This window comes from Clytia hemisphaerica, unplaced genomic scaffold, assembly GCF_902728285.1.
Source record: "Clytia hemisphaerica strain Z4C2 unplaced genomic scaffold, Clytia hemisphaerica genome assembly, whole genome shotgun sequence".
Taxonomy (NCBI): domain Eukaryota; kingdom Metazoa; phylum Cnidaria; class Hydrozoa; order Leptothecata; family Clytiidae; genus Clytia; species Clytia hemisphaerica.
In genome coordinates this window covers 27,909-42,915 of record NW_027104188.1, presented here as the reverse complement: position 1 = coordinate 42,915, position 15,007 = coordinate 27,909, and the positions used below count along the sequence as shown (strand labels likewise).

The window sequence follows — 15,007 nt, the reverse complement described above, 5'->3', positions numbered from 1 at the left end:
ACAAAAAGTAAGGGTTATAATGGAATGAAGTGAAATGCTAGCTTGTTCATGAGACTAGCTCCTTTTTTCTTGACGAATATTTTTTAGAGCGCCACAAAAAAAGTCTATCACTTGACTTGACTGATTGTTACATGGGTGAAATTGACTGTATCTATTTTAGGGTAAAAATGAAAGAAAAACTAAAACAGATCATTTGCGATACCATAGATTCCAAGAAGGTTGAACTAAACAATATTAGTCAAGAGATTCTGAAAAATCCTGAGTTGAATTTCAAAGAATTCAAAGCACATGCTTTGCTGACGTCATACCTCGAAAAGGAAGGGTTTGAAGTATCAAAGAGCACTCCTTTGGAAACTTCATTTATTGCTCGTTATGGAAAAAAAGAAGGAATAAAAGTTGGAGTGATTTGTGAATATGATGCATTACCTGGAGTTGGACATGCTTGCGGTCATAATTTGATCGCTGAAGCGGGAATCGGAGCTGCTTTAGGTAATGAATTATATCTTCCAGTGTGAAAAATATATCAAAACGGCGCTGTTTTAGTCCGACTCTCAGAACTATACTATACTTCTTAAAAGAAACTTTTTCGATGGTGAGTAGAAGTTAATCACTATCTAAAGTGGATTAATTTTGGCATTGATTTAATTCAGTGATTTGGCTAAAATGCAATTTTTGGTGGGTTTTTGTTGAATGAATTTAAAAAGTTTGTTCGTGCGTTTAAAAATGCTGTGTAAGCAAAAGATATGAGTTACTTTAAATGACAACCTTTATTTATGACATATCTTCTTCCCTACTCCAGGATTGAAAGCAGTGATTGATTCAAAACCTGGTTGTAATTTCCACTTGATCGTTTATGGAACGCCAGCGGAAGAAGGGGGCGGTGGAAAGTGTTTGATGATCGAAAAGGGCGTTTTTGATGAAGCAGATATTTGTATGATGTCTCATCCTGCGCCATATGAAATTCCAAATCCGATTTGGTTAGCTAGTTCTCAATATAGAATTGTTTTCACTGGTATGAAATTTCTTTTAAATTTTTTGTTAAATCACAGATTTTTTCATTTTATTGCTTCAAATAAAATTTCATTTTGAGTGCATTTTCATATACTTCCTAAGGCACTGAGTTTAAACCATATTGTTATCCTTTCTTTATTAATCTTTCCGGTTTTCAGGCAAAACAGCACACGCAGCAGCGGCGCCATGGGAAGGAATCAACGCATTAGATGCCGCTGTAGCATGTTATAATAACGTTAGTATGTTACGACGACAAATGAAACCAACTAATCGTATTCATTGCACTATTGTGGATGGAGGAGAAAGACCAAACATCATCCCTGAACGCGCCGAAATATTGTATTGTACTCGTTCACAGAAAGATAAAGACAATGAAAAGTTGATCGAAAAACTCAGAAGGTGCGCGGAAGGAGCCGCACAAGCCACCGGTATCATATTTTGAACATTTTCCAGACCCATTTTTTGATTTATCTTGAACACATTTTGAAATAAATAAGTTTTGGTTTGTAAAAAAATCATAAGTAGGGGATAGTGGGTCATCCAAATTGAAATATTATAGCTGGAATTTTTAATTAGGTTTTGTGTATTTTCTGAATTATGACAACATCAAGCTAATGCATTTGTTTCGCCTCACGTAGTCGAAAACATCTTAAGCTTTTTTTCGGATCACTCGTTACACATTGCGAATTTCCTTCATATTGGTCAACACGAAACACTAAAATTGCAACTTTAACATAGAATACAAAAACATTTTTTTTCGCTTTTTCAGGCTGTACAATGGAGATGAAAGAAAGCGGACCATTTTACGCTGCTGTCAACACAAATCAAGTCATGATCGATCTTTACATCGGAAATGCAAAATCACTTGGCGTTCCTTTTGAAGACGACCATATGAGAGAAACATTCCAAGCCTCGACTGATATGGGAAATGTATCAGCAATGAAACCATCTATACACCCTATATACAAAATAAAATCTGAAGATGTAAACCACAACCATGGATTTACAAAAGCCGCTGGATCTTCAGAAAGTCAGTTACCCACATTGAATTCTGCAAAGAGTATGGCAATGACCGCTATTGATATCGTTTGTGAGAAAGGACTTTTAAATAAGATTCAGAAAAGCTTCAAAGAATCTTTACTTTCCTGATTGAATGGTTTCCGATATGGTGGATTGGCGGCAACCCACGCTAAAGCTACAAAGAAGGGGGAATTTTTTCCCATGGGTTCAGATGTCTCATTGCAAGATCCATGACACTGTCTGGCGAGACTCCTTAACCCAAAGCCTTATATGTTAAAAAATGTTTCAATGTCTTCAGAGCTTCAGCATGCCGGAAGAAAATTTTTACTTCGAGTATCGGATATATTGTTTTATCGAGCTTGTGTAAGTGAAAAATGATACCTGAAAACTATCAAAATGTAATTGACATATATTACAGACTCATTTTACTATTCTTCATGGTTGTATAGTTTAATGGTTGTACCCCAAATTAGTTTTAATGTTTTGATACAAAATATCGGCTTGTTTTTCAGGGTAGAAAATGAAAGAAAAATTGAAACAGATCATTTGCGAAGCCATAGACTCCAAGAAAGATGAATTAAACAACATTAGTCAAGAAATATGGAAAAATCCTGAGTTGAATTTCGAAGAATTTAAAGCACATGCCTTGCTGACGTCTTACCTCGAGAAAGAAGGGTTTGAAGTAGCAAAGAGCACTCCTTTGGAAACTTCATTTATTGCTCGTTATGGAAAAAAAGAAGGAATAAAAGTTGGAGTGATTTGTGAATATGATGCATTACCTGGAGTTGGACATGCTTGCGGTCATAACTTGATCGCTGAAGCGGGGATCGGAGCAGCATTAGGTAAGATCAACTCACAAATGATTATTGATTAGTAAAGATTGAGAATAGCTTGAAAAATATTTTTCATTCTTTTTACTACCGTAAATATTGAATTATTGTTGACGCAGTTTGGCTTTAGACTGCAAACTTTCAAATCTTTTTTGAAGGAGTAAAGGCAAAGATTATTGGCTTTAATTTCTACTCATCGCCCACTCTAGGTCTCAAAGCAGTAATTGATTCAAAACCTGATTGTGATTTTAATTTGATCGTTTATGGAACGCCAGCAGAAGAAGGGGGCGGTGGAAAATGTTTGATGATCGAGAAAGGCGTTTTTGATGAAGCAGACATTTGCATGATGACCCACCCATCGCCCTACGAATTACCAAGCCCCTCTTCACTTGGTGTCGCCCAATACAAGATCGTTTTCAAAGGTAGGGCTCTGTTGAATGAAAATATGTATCAAAGAAGAGTGTGTTTAAAGATGGAAAGAACATTTTCCATGGGGTTTTCAATACAATTTTAATACGGATCATCTGATAATGACTCATGAAAATTCTTGTATTGATCATGATCTTTAAATTTTATTTGGAAGCTGAATTATAATGAAAATGCAAAAAAACTTGGTGTTGGTTTTGAAGATGACCATATGAGAGAAACATATGGCCGAAGCACTCATTTGTGGGAAAATTGAATTCACAAGGGATTGAAAGTCTCTCCAAAGCAAGATTATACGTTATAACCTTTCTCATTTCACATTTTCTCTTTCCTCAGGCAAAACAGCACACGCAGCAGCGGCACCATGGGAAGGAATCAACGCATTAGATGCCGCTGTAGCATGTTATAATAACGTTAGTATGTTACGACAACAAATGAAACCAACTAATCGTATTCATTGCACTATTGTGGATGGAGGAGAAAGACCCAATATCATCCCTGAACGCGCCGAATTGTTCTATTTCGTTCGCGCGCAAACTGATAAAGAAGTCGCGAGTATGGTCGAACGACTCAGAGCGTGCGCTGAAGGAGCAGCCCAGGCTACAGGTTTGAATTTATCTTTTAATCCCCCTGAAAAGTTTTATCGATAGAATTAACCTTTCCTATTCGTGTTTTTTGATTTCTAATTTCAGTTCAGCTCAATTTTGACAATACTTGAGTGTTTGTTTGTCTATCTGTCCGCCTGTCTGGAGCAATGTGAAAGTAAATAATGATTTTTGGGCAATGACGACGAGTTTTTCAGCATTTAAAATTTGGAATAGTGTGGAGATTTTAAATAATGTCAGATTTTTTCCTTAAAAAATACCTAAAATTTTGAATTTGAATGCCAAAAAATGGTTTTTAGTTTTAGAAATTATAGAAATTATTGTTCAGAGGAAAGTTCTCTCTCTAAATTTTCACAGGCTGTACAATGGACATGAAGCAAAGTGCGCCCTCTTGGTCTGCTGTCAACACAAATCAAGTCATGATTGATCTTTACATCGAAAATGCAAAATCACTTGGTGTTTCTTTTGAAGACGACCATGCGAGAGAAACCTTCCAAGCGGCAACAGATATGGGAAACGTTTCAGTTGTAAAACCGTCCATTCATCCTTATTACAAAATACAAACAGAAGAGATAAACCACAACCATGGATTTACAAAAGCCGCTGGATCTGCAGAAAGTCAGTTACCAACATTGAATACTGCAAAGAGTATGGCAATGACCGTTATTGATATCGTTTGCGAGGAAGGACTTTTACAAAAGGTTCAGAAAGGTTTTAAAGAATCTTTACTTTCGTGATGGAATATAACGAACATGTGATTGTTAAGCTTCCAAAAACACAGATATTCAGTTGTCTCTCTCTAATTCAATCTTCAAGGGACAAACAAAGAAAGAATTTTCTCAATTAGGGAAAGATTCGAATTACAGAGAGTATTTAATACGATTTTTCAGTTGAGGGGGGTAATAGTTTAGTTCGAATTACTTTTTCAAATGAGAGAGAGTTTACTGTTCACTGTATCTATTTGTCATGTTTTTGTCCACTTGTAATAGTAAACTTGTAATTTTTAACTTGCATTTTTTCACACATCCAATTTCATACACCACTCACGGGTAATTTATGAATTTTCTATCATATAAAAAGCGACAAAAGTAATATTTTTGCAACGTTTTTTAATAAAATAAAACTTTTAATTTTCGAAAAATTATTATTGTTGTACTAAAATTTGTAATTTGTTTGAATGTGAAAGAATAGTACATTAACACTAAATTTCAATTTTACAGCAAATTTAGCTCTTATTGATTGGCTTAAATTTATTTGAAAACTTTTATAAGAAAGCTTCAATGTTATCTTGTCCGTTTTTTTTTTCAGGGTAGAAAATGAAAGGAAAACTAAAACAGATCATTTGCGAAGCCATAGACTCCAAGAAGGATGAACTAAACAATATCAGTCAAGAAATTTGGAAAAATCCTGAAGTGAATTTCGAAGAATTTAAAGCACATGCCTTGCTGACGTCATATCTTGAAAAAGAAGGGTTTGAAGTAGCAAAGAGCACTCCTTTGGAAACTTCATTTATTGCTCGTTATGGTAAAAAAGAAGGAATCAAAGTTGGAGTGATTTGTGAATATGATGCATTACCTGGAGTTGGACATGCTTGCGGTCATAATTTGATCGCTGAAGCAGGAATCGGAGCAGCTTTAGGTAGGGAATACAGGTTCAACAATACCATATTCAAATAACTGATCAGAAAAGTTTGAAAACATCTTTTCACCCACCATTCAAAGTTATGATCACCAGGGTAACTAGTAAATGTTTGGGAAAAGAGGTGACGATACAGCCTTAAAGCCATGAAGTATGTCTTAAAAGTATGTGAACACTTTACCTTTTCAACATTTTCTAAGCACCCACTCATGCTATGTTAAAAAGGTATGTACAGTTGGAAAGGTATTTTTGAGGAGAATGCTATAATATAATAAAGAATTCGGAAAAAAGAAAATTAAATGAAGAAGAAAATTTTTCTACTGGTTTAACATTCACAAAAGAGCACTTTTTAGAATATTTAAACCTTTCTGATTCCAAATCTCAATTCAGATTTTTGGTATGATACTTACTTTGGACCAAAGTTGGGTATAATGGTCAAAACTCATCCGAAATAGCAAAAAAAACCTAGTTTTTGTGCCATTTTATCAAACCAGTAGAAAATATATTTTCTTTTTACTTTTATTTTTCTTCTTCACTGTCAATTTTTCAAGAAATTTTAATCAATGGATTGTGAATTGATAAGCTGATGAATATTCTTTATATCTTTTTCCCTACTCCAGGATTGAAATCAGTGATTGATTCAAAACCTGATTGCAATTTCCACTTGATCGTTTATGGCACGCCAGCGGAAGAAGGGGGCGGTGGAAAATGTTTGATGATCGAAAAAGGCGTTTTTGATGAAGCAGATATTTGCATGATGAGTCATCCTGCGCCATATGAAATTCCGAGCCCTTCTTGGCTTGGTGTTGCCCAATACAGAATCGTTTTCAAAGGTAGCATTTTTTTATGGTAATAAATATCTATTTTTTATATAAAACTAAACTTAGGCCTACAGCTTAAGTGCCAATCGTCCATAAATGTATTTTTATCCGATTAGTACTAAAATGACGAATAATTTACAATACTAACTAATGACTGGGCAATAACATTTGAATTTTTCTGCACGTGTAAATACGTGATAATACATTAGAATATCTCATTCTTACGAAGAAAATCTTCCAAATCTATATTTTTATATTTTACTTATAATTAATGTATTCTTTTCTCTCCTCAGGCAAAACAGCACACGCAGCAGCGGCGCCATGGGAAGGAATGAACGCATTAGATGCCGCTGTAGCATGTTATAATAACGTTAGCATGTTACGACAACAAATGAAACCAACTAATCGTATTCATTGCACTATTGTGGATGGAGGAGAAAGACCAAATATCATTCCTGAACGCGCCGAAATGTTTTATTTTGTTCGCGCGCAAACTGATAAAGAAGTCGCGAGTATGGTCGAACGACTCAGAGCGTGCGCTGAAGGAGCAGCCCAGTCTACAGGTTAGAAATTTCTCTCTTACTTGATGAACCAGCTTTTGTAGATTTCACTGCTATAATCTGTATGATCAAGCAACTTCCCAGGGGCTACTTTGACACAATTGATGTCGGGTATGTGCGTGCCATACGGGTCCTATTTTTAAACCCTCGAAAGTCTCTCAAAAGGTAGAAGAATCGAGTCTGAAAGGGTCCCAAACTTACGAAATCTAAAAATTGGAAAAAATAGTCTCTCAAAGGGTTGCAAAATGTCGAAATTCAGTAGTCTCTCAAATGGTCGATTTTCGAACTTTGACTCGGACTTACCCGTCACCTCGCAAACCTAGTAGCTCCCCCCGGGGCAGCTTAAAATGTTGTGTGTTTATGGTCCGTCTTTAGAAGTAGTTATCCTGTAGACAGATTGAAGTGTTTATGAATTTTCATAGGCTGTACTATGGAGATGTTTGAATCAAGTCCTTACTTCGCTGCTGTCAATACAAATCAAGTCATGATCGATCTTTACATCGAAAACGCAAAATCACTTGGCGTTCCTTTTGAAGATGATAGCATGAGAGACATATTGCAAGCTTCGACAGATATGGGAAATGTATCAGCAATGAAACCATCTATACACCCTATATATAAAATAAAATCGGAAGAAACAAACCATAACCATGGCTTTACAAAAGCCGCTGGATCTGCGGAAAGTCAGTTACCCACATTGAATTCAGCAAAGAGTATGGCAATGACCGCTATTGATATCGTTTGCGAGGAAGGACTTTTAGAAAAGGTTCAGAAAAGCTTCGAAGATTCCTTACTGTAGGCTCATTGAAATGGAACAGTTGATTTACAATTTGTGGGTATTGGTGTATTAGGTTTTATAGGAATATCTTTTAACCTTGTTTCACATTCATATATTACATTTCTGAAGTATTGTCTAAAAAAATGGTCTCGAATAAAATAATAAATGATTAAAGTAATACTGCGTTGGAAAGATAATTCCAACTGAGGCTTTTCTTTTAAATTGTATTGTACAAGGTTTCCTTTAGCCAGGGTTTCCTTTAATGTATTAAAATGTGACCATTGCCATTTTTGGCTGGAACAGACTTTGACTAAATCTTCTTTATTTTTGTTTTTTCCCACATTCCATTTACAATTTGTAAACAGCATACACAACAGCAGTCACAAAGAAATGTCCATAGTCAATCGTTAACTCTGTAAAATCATCATTTTCTTTATCCATCAAAGTTCTACTGGCAATCGAAGTTCCTTGATGTAAATTTTGACCTACGTGAACCATCGAGACGATCCGATAACGACTGAATCCAAGATGTTTGACTTTCTCTTTGATGGAATTACTTGCAATTTTGGTGAGCTTTCCAAACAACTCAGCTGCGTAGTTCATTCTATCATTGAATACGCTTTCCAAAACATCTTTCATAATCGGGGAAACTTTAGATGAATCGTATTTCCGAATCGGATGTAATCGATATCGTTCGATTGATTGTTTGTTCGTCTTTTTATTCAATCGATTCATTAGCAATGCAGGTGTTGTGATTCGTGAAAAGTGATATCCGTGGTGTCCTGCGGCGCTACTGGCTCGAGAGACCGTGCGGCTGGTCGGAGTAAGACATGACAAGAATGAAGGTGGCAAAGTCATTTCACCAAAACCTTTTTTGAACTCGAAAAATTCCCTACGCGTTATACAATCCTGTTTTGTGAAGGTGCAAATTTCTTTTCCTTCTTCCAAAGACTATCATAAGACCATTTTCAATTTTTTTCTAATCCTGTTTTTTTTTTTTCATTTTGCGGTTTTTAAAGCTCTTTTTTTTTTCTTTCTGATAAAAATTTCTGATAGAAATATTTTCTCAATATATTTTTCTATTATTTTACAGTGATACAAAGTAAAATAAGAATTTTAGAAAAAGAGGGAAAGTTTACAATAAAAATGTGGACATGATTCCTGAGGAGCTCTCCAGTTAGCCAAGTCAAGTAAGTAAAATGGTTCTTGAATTTTCCAACAGCTTAAGGGGTTTAAGGGTACTGTTTAATAATATGTTTTCTTATCCTATGGCTCAACAAGGACACTCATTGAAAGTAGAATGGGCTGCTCCATTAAAAACCATACAAGGGGGGGGGGTGGACGAACCTTTTTAAGTCAAAAAAATTGAAAATGTGTGGTTACACCCTGGGATGGAAATTGGAAAAATTTGCAAAAATACCCTTGGAAAGATTCTTTTAATACCTTGAATGGTGGACGAGCTAAAATAAGTCTTTCAACCCCTGGAAATTTTAGAATACCTTTTTATCCCCTTGGAAAAGTGAAAATACAACCCCTGGAAATTCTTCTCGGTAGAAATGTTCGTCCACCCCTGTATGGATATGAAATGGAATGGTCCAATGTATTTCTGACAGGAGTATTTAAATTTTATATATTTCCAATTGTTTTTCAAACTTGTAGGCTCTCTTTTTGGCTTCTACATACGAAAAATGGAATGCAGAAAGCAGAAGGATGCTTAGGCAAAAATAGGTACGTTGATGATTGTGACAAATTTTTTTTATATCCCTTTCTGTGAGTTGACTGAATTTAGGTATGTAAGTTAGGGGATTTCGCATTTCATGAAATAAGATCCTTATTTGTTGTAATTGGAAACGATATCGATGGCTTGATTGTTTTGATTTCTACGGAAACATTAATAATGCTTAAAATGCATTTTAACGTCGGTAGAGTCTGCACCACTAACACAACTTTCAACAAACGAGAAAGTGAAAGATGAATTCTGTTAGATTGTTATCTTTGCTTTCTTTGCTTGCTCAAAGTTTATGCTCAGGTAAATCTTTTAATCATTCAAAGACCTGCAATTTCCTGACACTCTTGTTTACTTATGCATACCTTCCAGAAATCATAGCAACGCCTGGATTGTAATTGTTATTGGCAGATTTTCTGATATTTATTCCACCTTTATATCCAAACTGGACAGTTGATCTCTAATTCCTTTAAACTTAAACCTTTCTCTCTTTGTAGTTTGTATTTTACAAAGTTATCCGTTATGGATATACTCTCGCCCAACTATTTGTTTAGTTCGTGGAGGACATATCGCTCCATCCCAATCAGACTTCGAATTGACGAAAGGGGAAGATGTCATTATCAAAGTGAACTTGTATCCTTATATCGATGAACATAGTGATTGGGTAAGTGTATACTATGCAGATCATGAAAATTCTTCAATAGACGCCATCTGGAATGATGATACTGGTGTAACGGAGCACGGAATCAGCAAGTTTGGTCTACGTTTCATGGTTACATACACCAAAGATAAAAGTGTGGAGGTGGAGATCAAAGAAATCTCACGGTCAATGGTTATCTACGTCTCAACTGTCTTCCTCAACGCAAAAGGTCAAATCAAAAATGGTCCACTCTATTCTACATTCAGAATCACACTTAGAAAAGGTACGTGTTTTTATCAGTTTGGTTGACTCCTATAAACCTATATCAAACCTTTGATGGTACTCTCCAAAACTTTTCTGTGTGAGCAATAAACTGAAATATACTGGTTGACTGTCATTGCGCATTAAAATTACGATTGTCCACCGGTAGACCTTTCAATTTTCTAAAAGACGGCCAAAATAAACCTTCTGTAACTTTTTATTCAAAAAATATGCGAGAAAACTGTGCTCGCATACTTTCGTGGCTGACTGTAGTCACAGTAAAGAGATTTCAATTATGATAGCTTCTCCTGACAAAACTATTCCCTTTTGAAATTCTTTATCACTTTATTTTTCTAGCAGCCGGATACAAGCAAGTGACAACCAGTCCAGTTTGTTACAAAGGAAAAGATAGTTCACCTGGTTTCTTTACGATCAAAGATGCAGGCTCTATCGCGTTTGTCAAATTGCAACATGTCTCTGGGTACATTGCTTGTGGTGAAAGACTCGTAAGTCGTTGGGCTTGTGGATGCTGTTATAAAGAGAACACTGTGCTAACACTTATAACAGATTCACAAGATAGACCATTATTCCCTGATAATGTATTCGAAACGAGAGTAAACCATAAAGAGATTTTATTGGTTGATTTTGATCACATGTCAAACGAGTTGGTTCTACCGACTTCACAAGGTGTACAGAAAGTGAACGGTGGTGATGTTTGGAAAATATGGTTCGGTGAAGATTATGTGGATTGGGCGGAATTCAATAATTCGGGCGAACATTGTGTGCACGTGTCCTTGTTTTACGCGTAGAAAACTCTTCATCAATCTACCTTTCAATGAGATTCAATGTACTCCATTGAGCATTTGGAAATTGAGATTCTTTAAAAGACAAGACTACAGTTACTTCCTCAGAATTTGTGAGAAGGTACATTTTCAGTTGATTATAACAAGGATGGGTGGTGTTTGAAAAAATGTTGCTATGAACAATAGGAACTAAACATATCTGCTTAGCTTTAACTGGACATCACACTACCCATATACGACAAAACGTTCCTTGGCCAGGTGCACGACTGATTTGTAATAAATCTGTTTTTGCAGGGAAAGTTCTTAATAAATTCTTTTTCATAATATATGATATAAATAATCAGCAAAATTCTTACAAATTTACAATAATATCTACATAAAAAATTTTCTTACCATCACCAAAATCTTATTCTGGGACAGCAGCACACAAAATAATTTCGATTTCTTCAAACGAAACCGTATTTTTATTTGACGAATTTTTTAGTCGTTTCTCCTCAAAATTTTGCCAATATTTTTCAAAATGTGTAGCTCCTAGTGTTTGTTGGAACAACATTCGCGCGTCAGATAAAGTAATACATCCTTGATTTTCACCATCTAAAAGTTCAAAATCCCAAAAGATCATTTCTCGTAGTTCCATTCGTCGAATAAGTTCTCTTAAAACGTTTTGAAAATCTGATCGATGGCAAACGTTATCGTCACAAATCGTTTTGACGGCTTCCGTGAAGTGTTCTCTACGAAGACAATTTGAGGGATACATCACAAAAAAGATTTGTTGTAACTCATCTGTGGTGATATCATCAGTTAAAGGTTCCGAGAACCTATTCATCACATCCTCCATAGTTTCTGAATCAAACATTTTGTTTCTCTTAAAATATATCTTTTACTTTACAAATTTGTTTTTCTTTCCGACCTTTTTCTTTTCAGCCGGTCTAAAAACAAAAAGTCGAGATCAGTGGAAAAATATTTTTAAGCAAAACAAAAATATACGAGCTTATGAATTATTCTTAACCATTTCATTTATAGTTTTAGGTTGTTAGGGATAAGGAAGCAACATCCATTCATTTAGTTAACATGTCTCCCGCAAAGGTATTCCAATGCCTTATACATTATTCATAAAGAAGGATTTAAAATAGGATTCTTATCATGTTTGGGTCTGTTGATCATTTCCCTGCTCAATACAGCCCTGAACCGATGTTTGTGACCACTAGTTCCCTTTCCTCCCCGCTCATTTTTAATTGCGAAAGCTCGTCATCAAAGGCAAAAAATCTCGATTATTTATCTCAACGGCAAGAATGATGCATAGAATTTAATAAAATTCGATAATTCATTTTTATGAAAAAATATAAAATTTACTGGTATAAAATAAAATCCCTTTAAAAAATAATTCTACGATTCATAAGAATTCTTAACCTTTCCGCCCCGAAAGACGTATCTGATACGTTCTCCATACGTTCCGAAAGACGTATCTGATATGTTTTTAAGTTGACCTTTATATTTGGTCGGATTACGCCCCAACCGTCAGAGGTACGGTAAAACCGATTAAAAAATCGGAATCAGCGTGAAATTTCCGATAAGAAACAATCGGGGTTTGTTTTGGTATGACACAACATTTTTCAAAAATAGAAATGGTAGACCAAGCTGTGTTGCGTGATTTTGTGAAACTGGAGGAGGCAGAAAGTTAGCTATGAAAGTAAGGGTTTATAAAAGTGTTTTAGAGTTTTATTTGGCTTTTCAAAAGTATGGAATTGTATTACCTAACTATAAAAAAACCTTCTAAAGAAAAAAGTAAGTGTTTTTATCCATTTTTCAGTTCTCTATAATTTTTTGAAGTTTTGCACCAAAAAATGACTTTTTCCCGACATTGTTTTTTCATATACCTTTTGTCTGGCTTCATAATTTCTGTCCAAAATTGTTTGAAGTACCCAGTTAAACATATTTAGAAAGGGGAAAGGTAGGGCTTTCCAAAAATAAAAGGGTTTTTTTCTGAGAATAAATTTTCAAAAAGTTATAACGGTTATCGTGAAAATTGCATTTTCATCAAAAAACGTTGCGCGCAGACGGGCTGAAGATATAAAAATGTTGCGCGCTGGAAAGGTTAAATCAAAATGCACAGAATTTATACACAAAGAAAAACTTTCCTAGGTAATCAAAAGTGATTTATTTTTATATCAATTCTGTATGAAGATCATATCAGTCCAAAGCCAACCATCGAGTTCAAAGCACCAAAGGAACGACATGTGAAACTCTTAAATTTAATCCTCGCGAGCATTAGATTTCGCAAATTTTTGGGAAAACTCGCAAAAATCACCAAATATAATTGCAAAAATTAATCCACTTAAGGTAAGCTTCTTCCAATAGCATAGAAATTTTGGTAAACATTTTGCCAAAAATTAAATGAAAAAGGGGGCGCAAAATTTTCAAACTGTCTCGCGAAAATGTTTGCCCGCGAAGATTTATCCCTTTGATGTAGATATGGCTTTATTAAAACATCTAACCTAGATCGGCCTTATTCATAGGCACATAGTTTATCCTGTTCAACATTTTCTCTTAGGAAAGTGAAGGAACTTTGTAGTTTTTACGTTTGCTCGCCTCCGTATCTGCCTTCTACCTTCGAAAGGTTTATGGGTTCTTTCAACACGAGTACCTGCTTTCACCATCATACTTTTTGCCCGAATGATAGACTAAATCAAAATGAATCAAAATTATGACAACTAATAACCTAAACAAAACTAATTCAGATTACGGCTGGGACACATATCCATGCGAGGGCTGGGACGAGTTTGCATAATTACGTAATATCGTAACTGTCATTTCTATATAAAACAATGCGTATAGGTTAAAAAAGTGATTTAAATCTTAGATAGATGTCTTTGTTGTTTAGAATTTGGCATGTTGGTCACACACCCAAGCCCATCGTCCATCAGGACAAGCAACCGATTGCAATCCACCAAAATGACGTAACTCATCATTTTCGTTCAAAAAGACTTCTAAAGAACGTAATGCTGCCCCTGTTGTGACCTGAATTTCAGGATTCTCGACAACTTGAGAATTGCACTCTCTAATGCTATCTTGCACCTGAAACATAAAAAATTACGATTACAGTTTTTTTGTCAAAAATGTTCAACTTCTATCAACAACAAAGAGAAAGAAACACTCCACGATGATAATATATAAAGTTCTTTTCACCTGTTGTAGAAGAGAAGCAATCGCCAAAGTCTTCAAGACATCCGCATTGGGGACCAAACCACCAGCTCCAATCACTGTTCCAGCAATCTTTGCAGCCGTTGACAAGACTTTCATCCCAATCGACAATAAAGGTAAAACTTTCTTTAAAAACATGGAAGGCTGTTCAATCTGAAGAAAAAGGATTAAGAATTATCAAAGTTTTTCAATTTGATCATTTGAACTGAAAAATTTGTAAGATATAAAATTCTGCACACTGTCTTTATATCGTCCCCGGTGGAAAATTACCCTCCAATTTTTGTCCCCGATGAAAATAATTAAATAAACCAATCCTCACTGCAAAATATTTACTATTTTTCCCATCCCTATTCAATTTCCTGACTTGAAAAAAAACAAAAGAATTTAAATCCCCAGACATAAGAAATATATGGGAACATCAATCCCTATCTAGTTTAAGTCCGTTATTTTCATCCCCACTGACTGAAAAAATCCTACCGGGTCTGTAGAAAGGGGTGTTCTTTAATGGTTAATATGTTGCTAGTGAAAATTCCAAGTTAAAGACTTGGTGGTTGTTTATTTAACAATAGTTAAATCATAGTTTTAAATCGTCTAAATCACCCATTCCGCCTTCGGTTAATAACAGGGCGTTCCACTTTGCGAGTAGTGTCACTTCTAATTTGGTTTCACACGGTATTGGCTATACTC

The 15,007-nt window shown here is 35.2% G+C and overlaps 5 protein-coding genes across 7 annotated transcripts; 4 read left to right on the top strand and 1 right to left on the bottom strand.

Annotated features, from left to right (window-relative positions):
• The first annotated feature begins 96 nt into the window (after window positions 1-96).
• LOC136814927 (xaa-Arg dipeptidase-like) lies at window positions 97-2,437 on the top strand. The gene is made up of 4 exons (XM_067071352.1): window positions 97-489; window positions 800-1,012; window positions 1,170-1,439; window positions 1,781-2,437. Exons 1-4 carry the CDS (start codon window positions 132-134, stop codon window positions 2,158-2,160), a joined length of 1,221 nt encoding a protein of 406 aa, XP_066927453.1. The 5' UTR covers window positions 97-131; the 3' UTR covers window positions 2,161-2,437.
• On the top strand, window positions 2,309-5,098 carry LOC136814930 (xaa-Arg dipeptidase-like). Its single transcript, XM_067071355.1, has 5 exons — window positions 2,309-2,394; window positions 2,544-2,873; window positions 3,071-3,283; window positions 3,624-3,893; window positions 4,250-5,098. Exons 2-5 carry the CDS (start codon window positions 2,552-2,554, stop codon window positions 4,627-4,629), a joined length of 1,185 nt encoding a protein of 394 aa, XP_066927456.1. The 5' UTR covers window positions 2,309-2,394; window positions 2,544-2,551; the 3' UTR covers window positions 4,630-5,098.
• A 106-nt stretch (window positions 5,099-5,204) lies between these two features.
• LOC136814931 (xaa-Arg dipeptidase-like) lies at window positions 5,205-7,867 on the top strand. The gene is made up of 4 exons (XM_067071356.1): window positions 5,205-5,530; window positions 6,151-6,363; window positions 6,645-6,914; window positions 7,334-7,867. Exons 1-4 carry the CDS (start codon window positions 5,209-5,211, stop codon window positions 7,708-7,710), a joined length of 1,182 nt encoding a protein of 393 aa, XP_066927457.1. The 5' UTR covers window positions 5,205-5,208; the 3' UTR covers window positions 7,711-7,867.
• Window positions 7,868-8,037: 170 nt separating this feature from the next.
• On the bottom strand, window positions 8,038-8,547 carry LOC136814919 (dynein light chain Tctex-type 5-A-like). Its single transcript, XM_067071342.1, has one exon. It carries the CDS (start codon window positions 8,545-8,547, stop codon window positions 8,038-8,040), a length of 510 nt encoding a protein of 169 aa, XP_066927443.1.
• Window positions 8,548-9,605: 1,058 nt separating this feature from the next.
• Window positions 9,606-11,539, top strand: LOC136814924 (uncharacterized). Of its 3 annotated transcripts, none has more exons than XM_067071349.1 (3): window positions 9,606-9,718; window positions 9,970-10,338; window positions 10,674-11,539. In XM_067071349.1, the coding sequence occupies exons 1-3, from the start codon at window positions 9,661-9,663 to the stop codon at window positions 11,123-11,125; spliced, it is 879 nt and encodes a 292-aa protein (XP_066927450.1). In that variant the 5' UTR covers window positions 9,606-9,660; the 3' UTR covers window positions 11,126-11,539. The 3 variants fall into 3 exon arrangements, with proteins under 3 accessions (XP_066927450.1, XP_066927449.1, XP_066927448.1); XM_067071348.1 differs by having other exon boundaries at window positions 9,913-10,338; window positions 10,677-11,539; XM_067071347.1 differs by having other exon boundaries at window positions 9,913-10,338.
• Window positions 11,540-15,007: the final 3,468 nt, after the last annotated feature.

What these genes read in the sequence shown, in the direction of transcription:
- LOC136814927 (XM_067071352.1), top strand. Translation starts at nt 132, where the DNA reads ATGGGTGAAATTGACTGTATCTATTTTAGGGTAAAAATGAAAGAAAAA. An exon ending in GGGAATCGGAGCTGCTTTAG is followed by an intron (nt 490 to 799) that starts GTAATGAATTAT and finishes TCCCTACTCCAG; the next exon opens with GATTGAAAGCAGTGATTGAT. An exon ending in ATATAGAATTGTTTTCACTG is followed by an intron (nt 1,013 to 1,169) that starts GTATGAAATTTC and finishes TCCGGTTTTCAG; the next exon opens with GCAAAACAGCACACGCAGCA.
- LOC136814924 (XM_067071347.1), top strand. Translation starts at nt 9,661, where the DNA reads ATGAATTCTGTTAGATTGTTATCTTTGCTTTCTTTGCTTGCTCAAAGT. An exon ending in TGCTCAAAGTTTATGCTCAG is followed by an intron (nt 9,719 to 9,912) that starts GTAAATCTTTTA and finishes CTCTCTTTGTAG; the next exon opens with TTTGTATTTTACAAAGTTAT. An exon ending in CAGAATCACACTTAGAAAAG is followed by an intron (nt 10,339 to 10,673) that starts GTACGTGTTTTT and finishes TTATTTTTCTAG; the next exon opens with CAGCCGGATACAAGCAAGTG.
- LOC136814930 (XM_067071355.1), top strand. Translation starts at nt 2,552, where the DNA reads ATGAAAGAAAAATTGAAACAGATCATTTGCGAAGCCATAGACTCCAAG. An exon ending in ATACAAGATCGTTTTCAAAG is followed by an intron (nt 3,284 to 3,623) that starts GTAGGGCTCTGT and finishes CTCTTTCCTCAG; the next exon opens with GCAAAACAGCACACGCAGCA. An exon ending in AGGAGCAGCCCAGGCTACAG is followed by an intron (nt 3,894 to 4,249) that starts GTTTGAATTTAT and finishes AAATTTTCACAG; the next exon opens with GCTGTACAATGGACATGAAG.
- LOC136814919 (XM_067071342.1), bottom strand. Translation starts at nt 8,547, where the DNA reads ATGACTTTGCCACCTTCATTCTTGTCATGTCTTACTCCGACCAGCCGC.
- LOC136814931 (XM_067071356.1), top strand. Translation starts at nt 5,209, where the DNA reads ATGAAAGGAAAACTAAAACAGATCATTTGCGAAGCCATAGACTCCAAG. An exon ending in AGGAATCGGAGCAGCTTTAG is followed by an intron (nt 5,531 to 6,150) that starts GTAGGGAATACA and finishes TCCCTACTCCAG; the next exon opens with GATTGAAATCAGTGATTGAT. An exon ending in ATACAGAATCGTTTTCAAAG is followed by an intron (nt 6,364 to 6,644) that starts GTAGCATTTTTT and finishes TTCTCTCCTCAG; the next exon opens with GCAAAACAGCACACGCAGCA.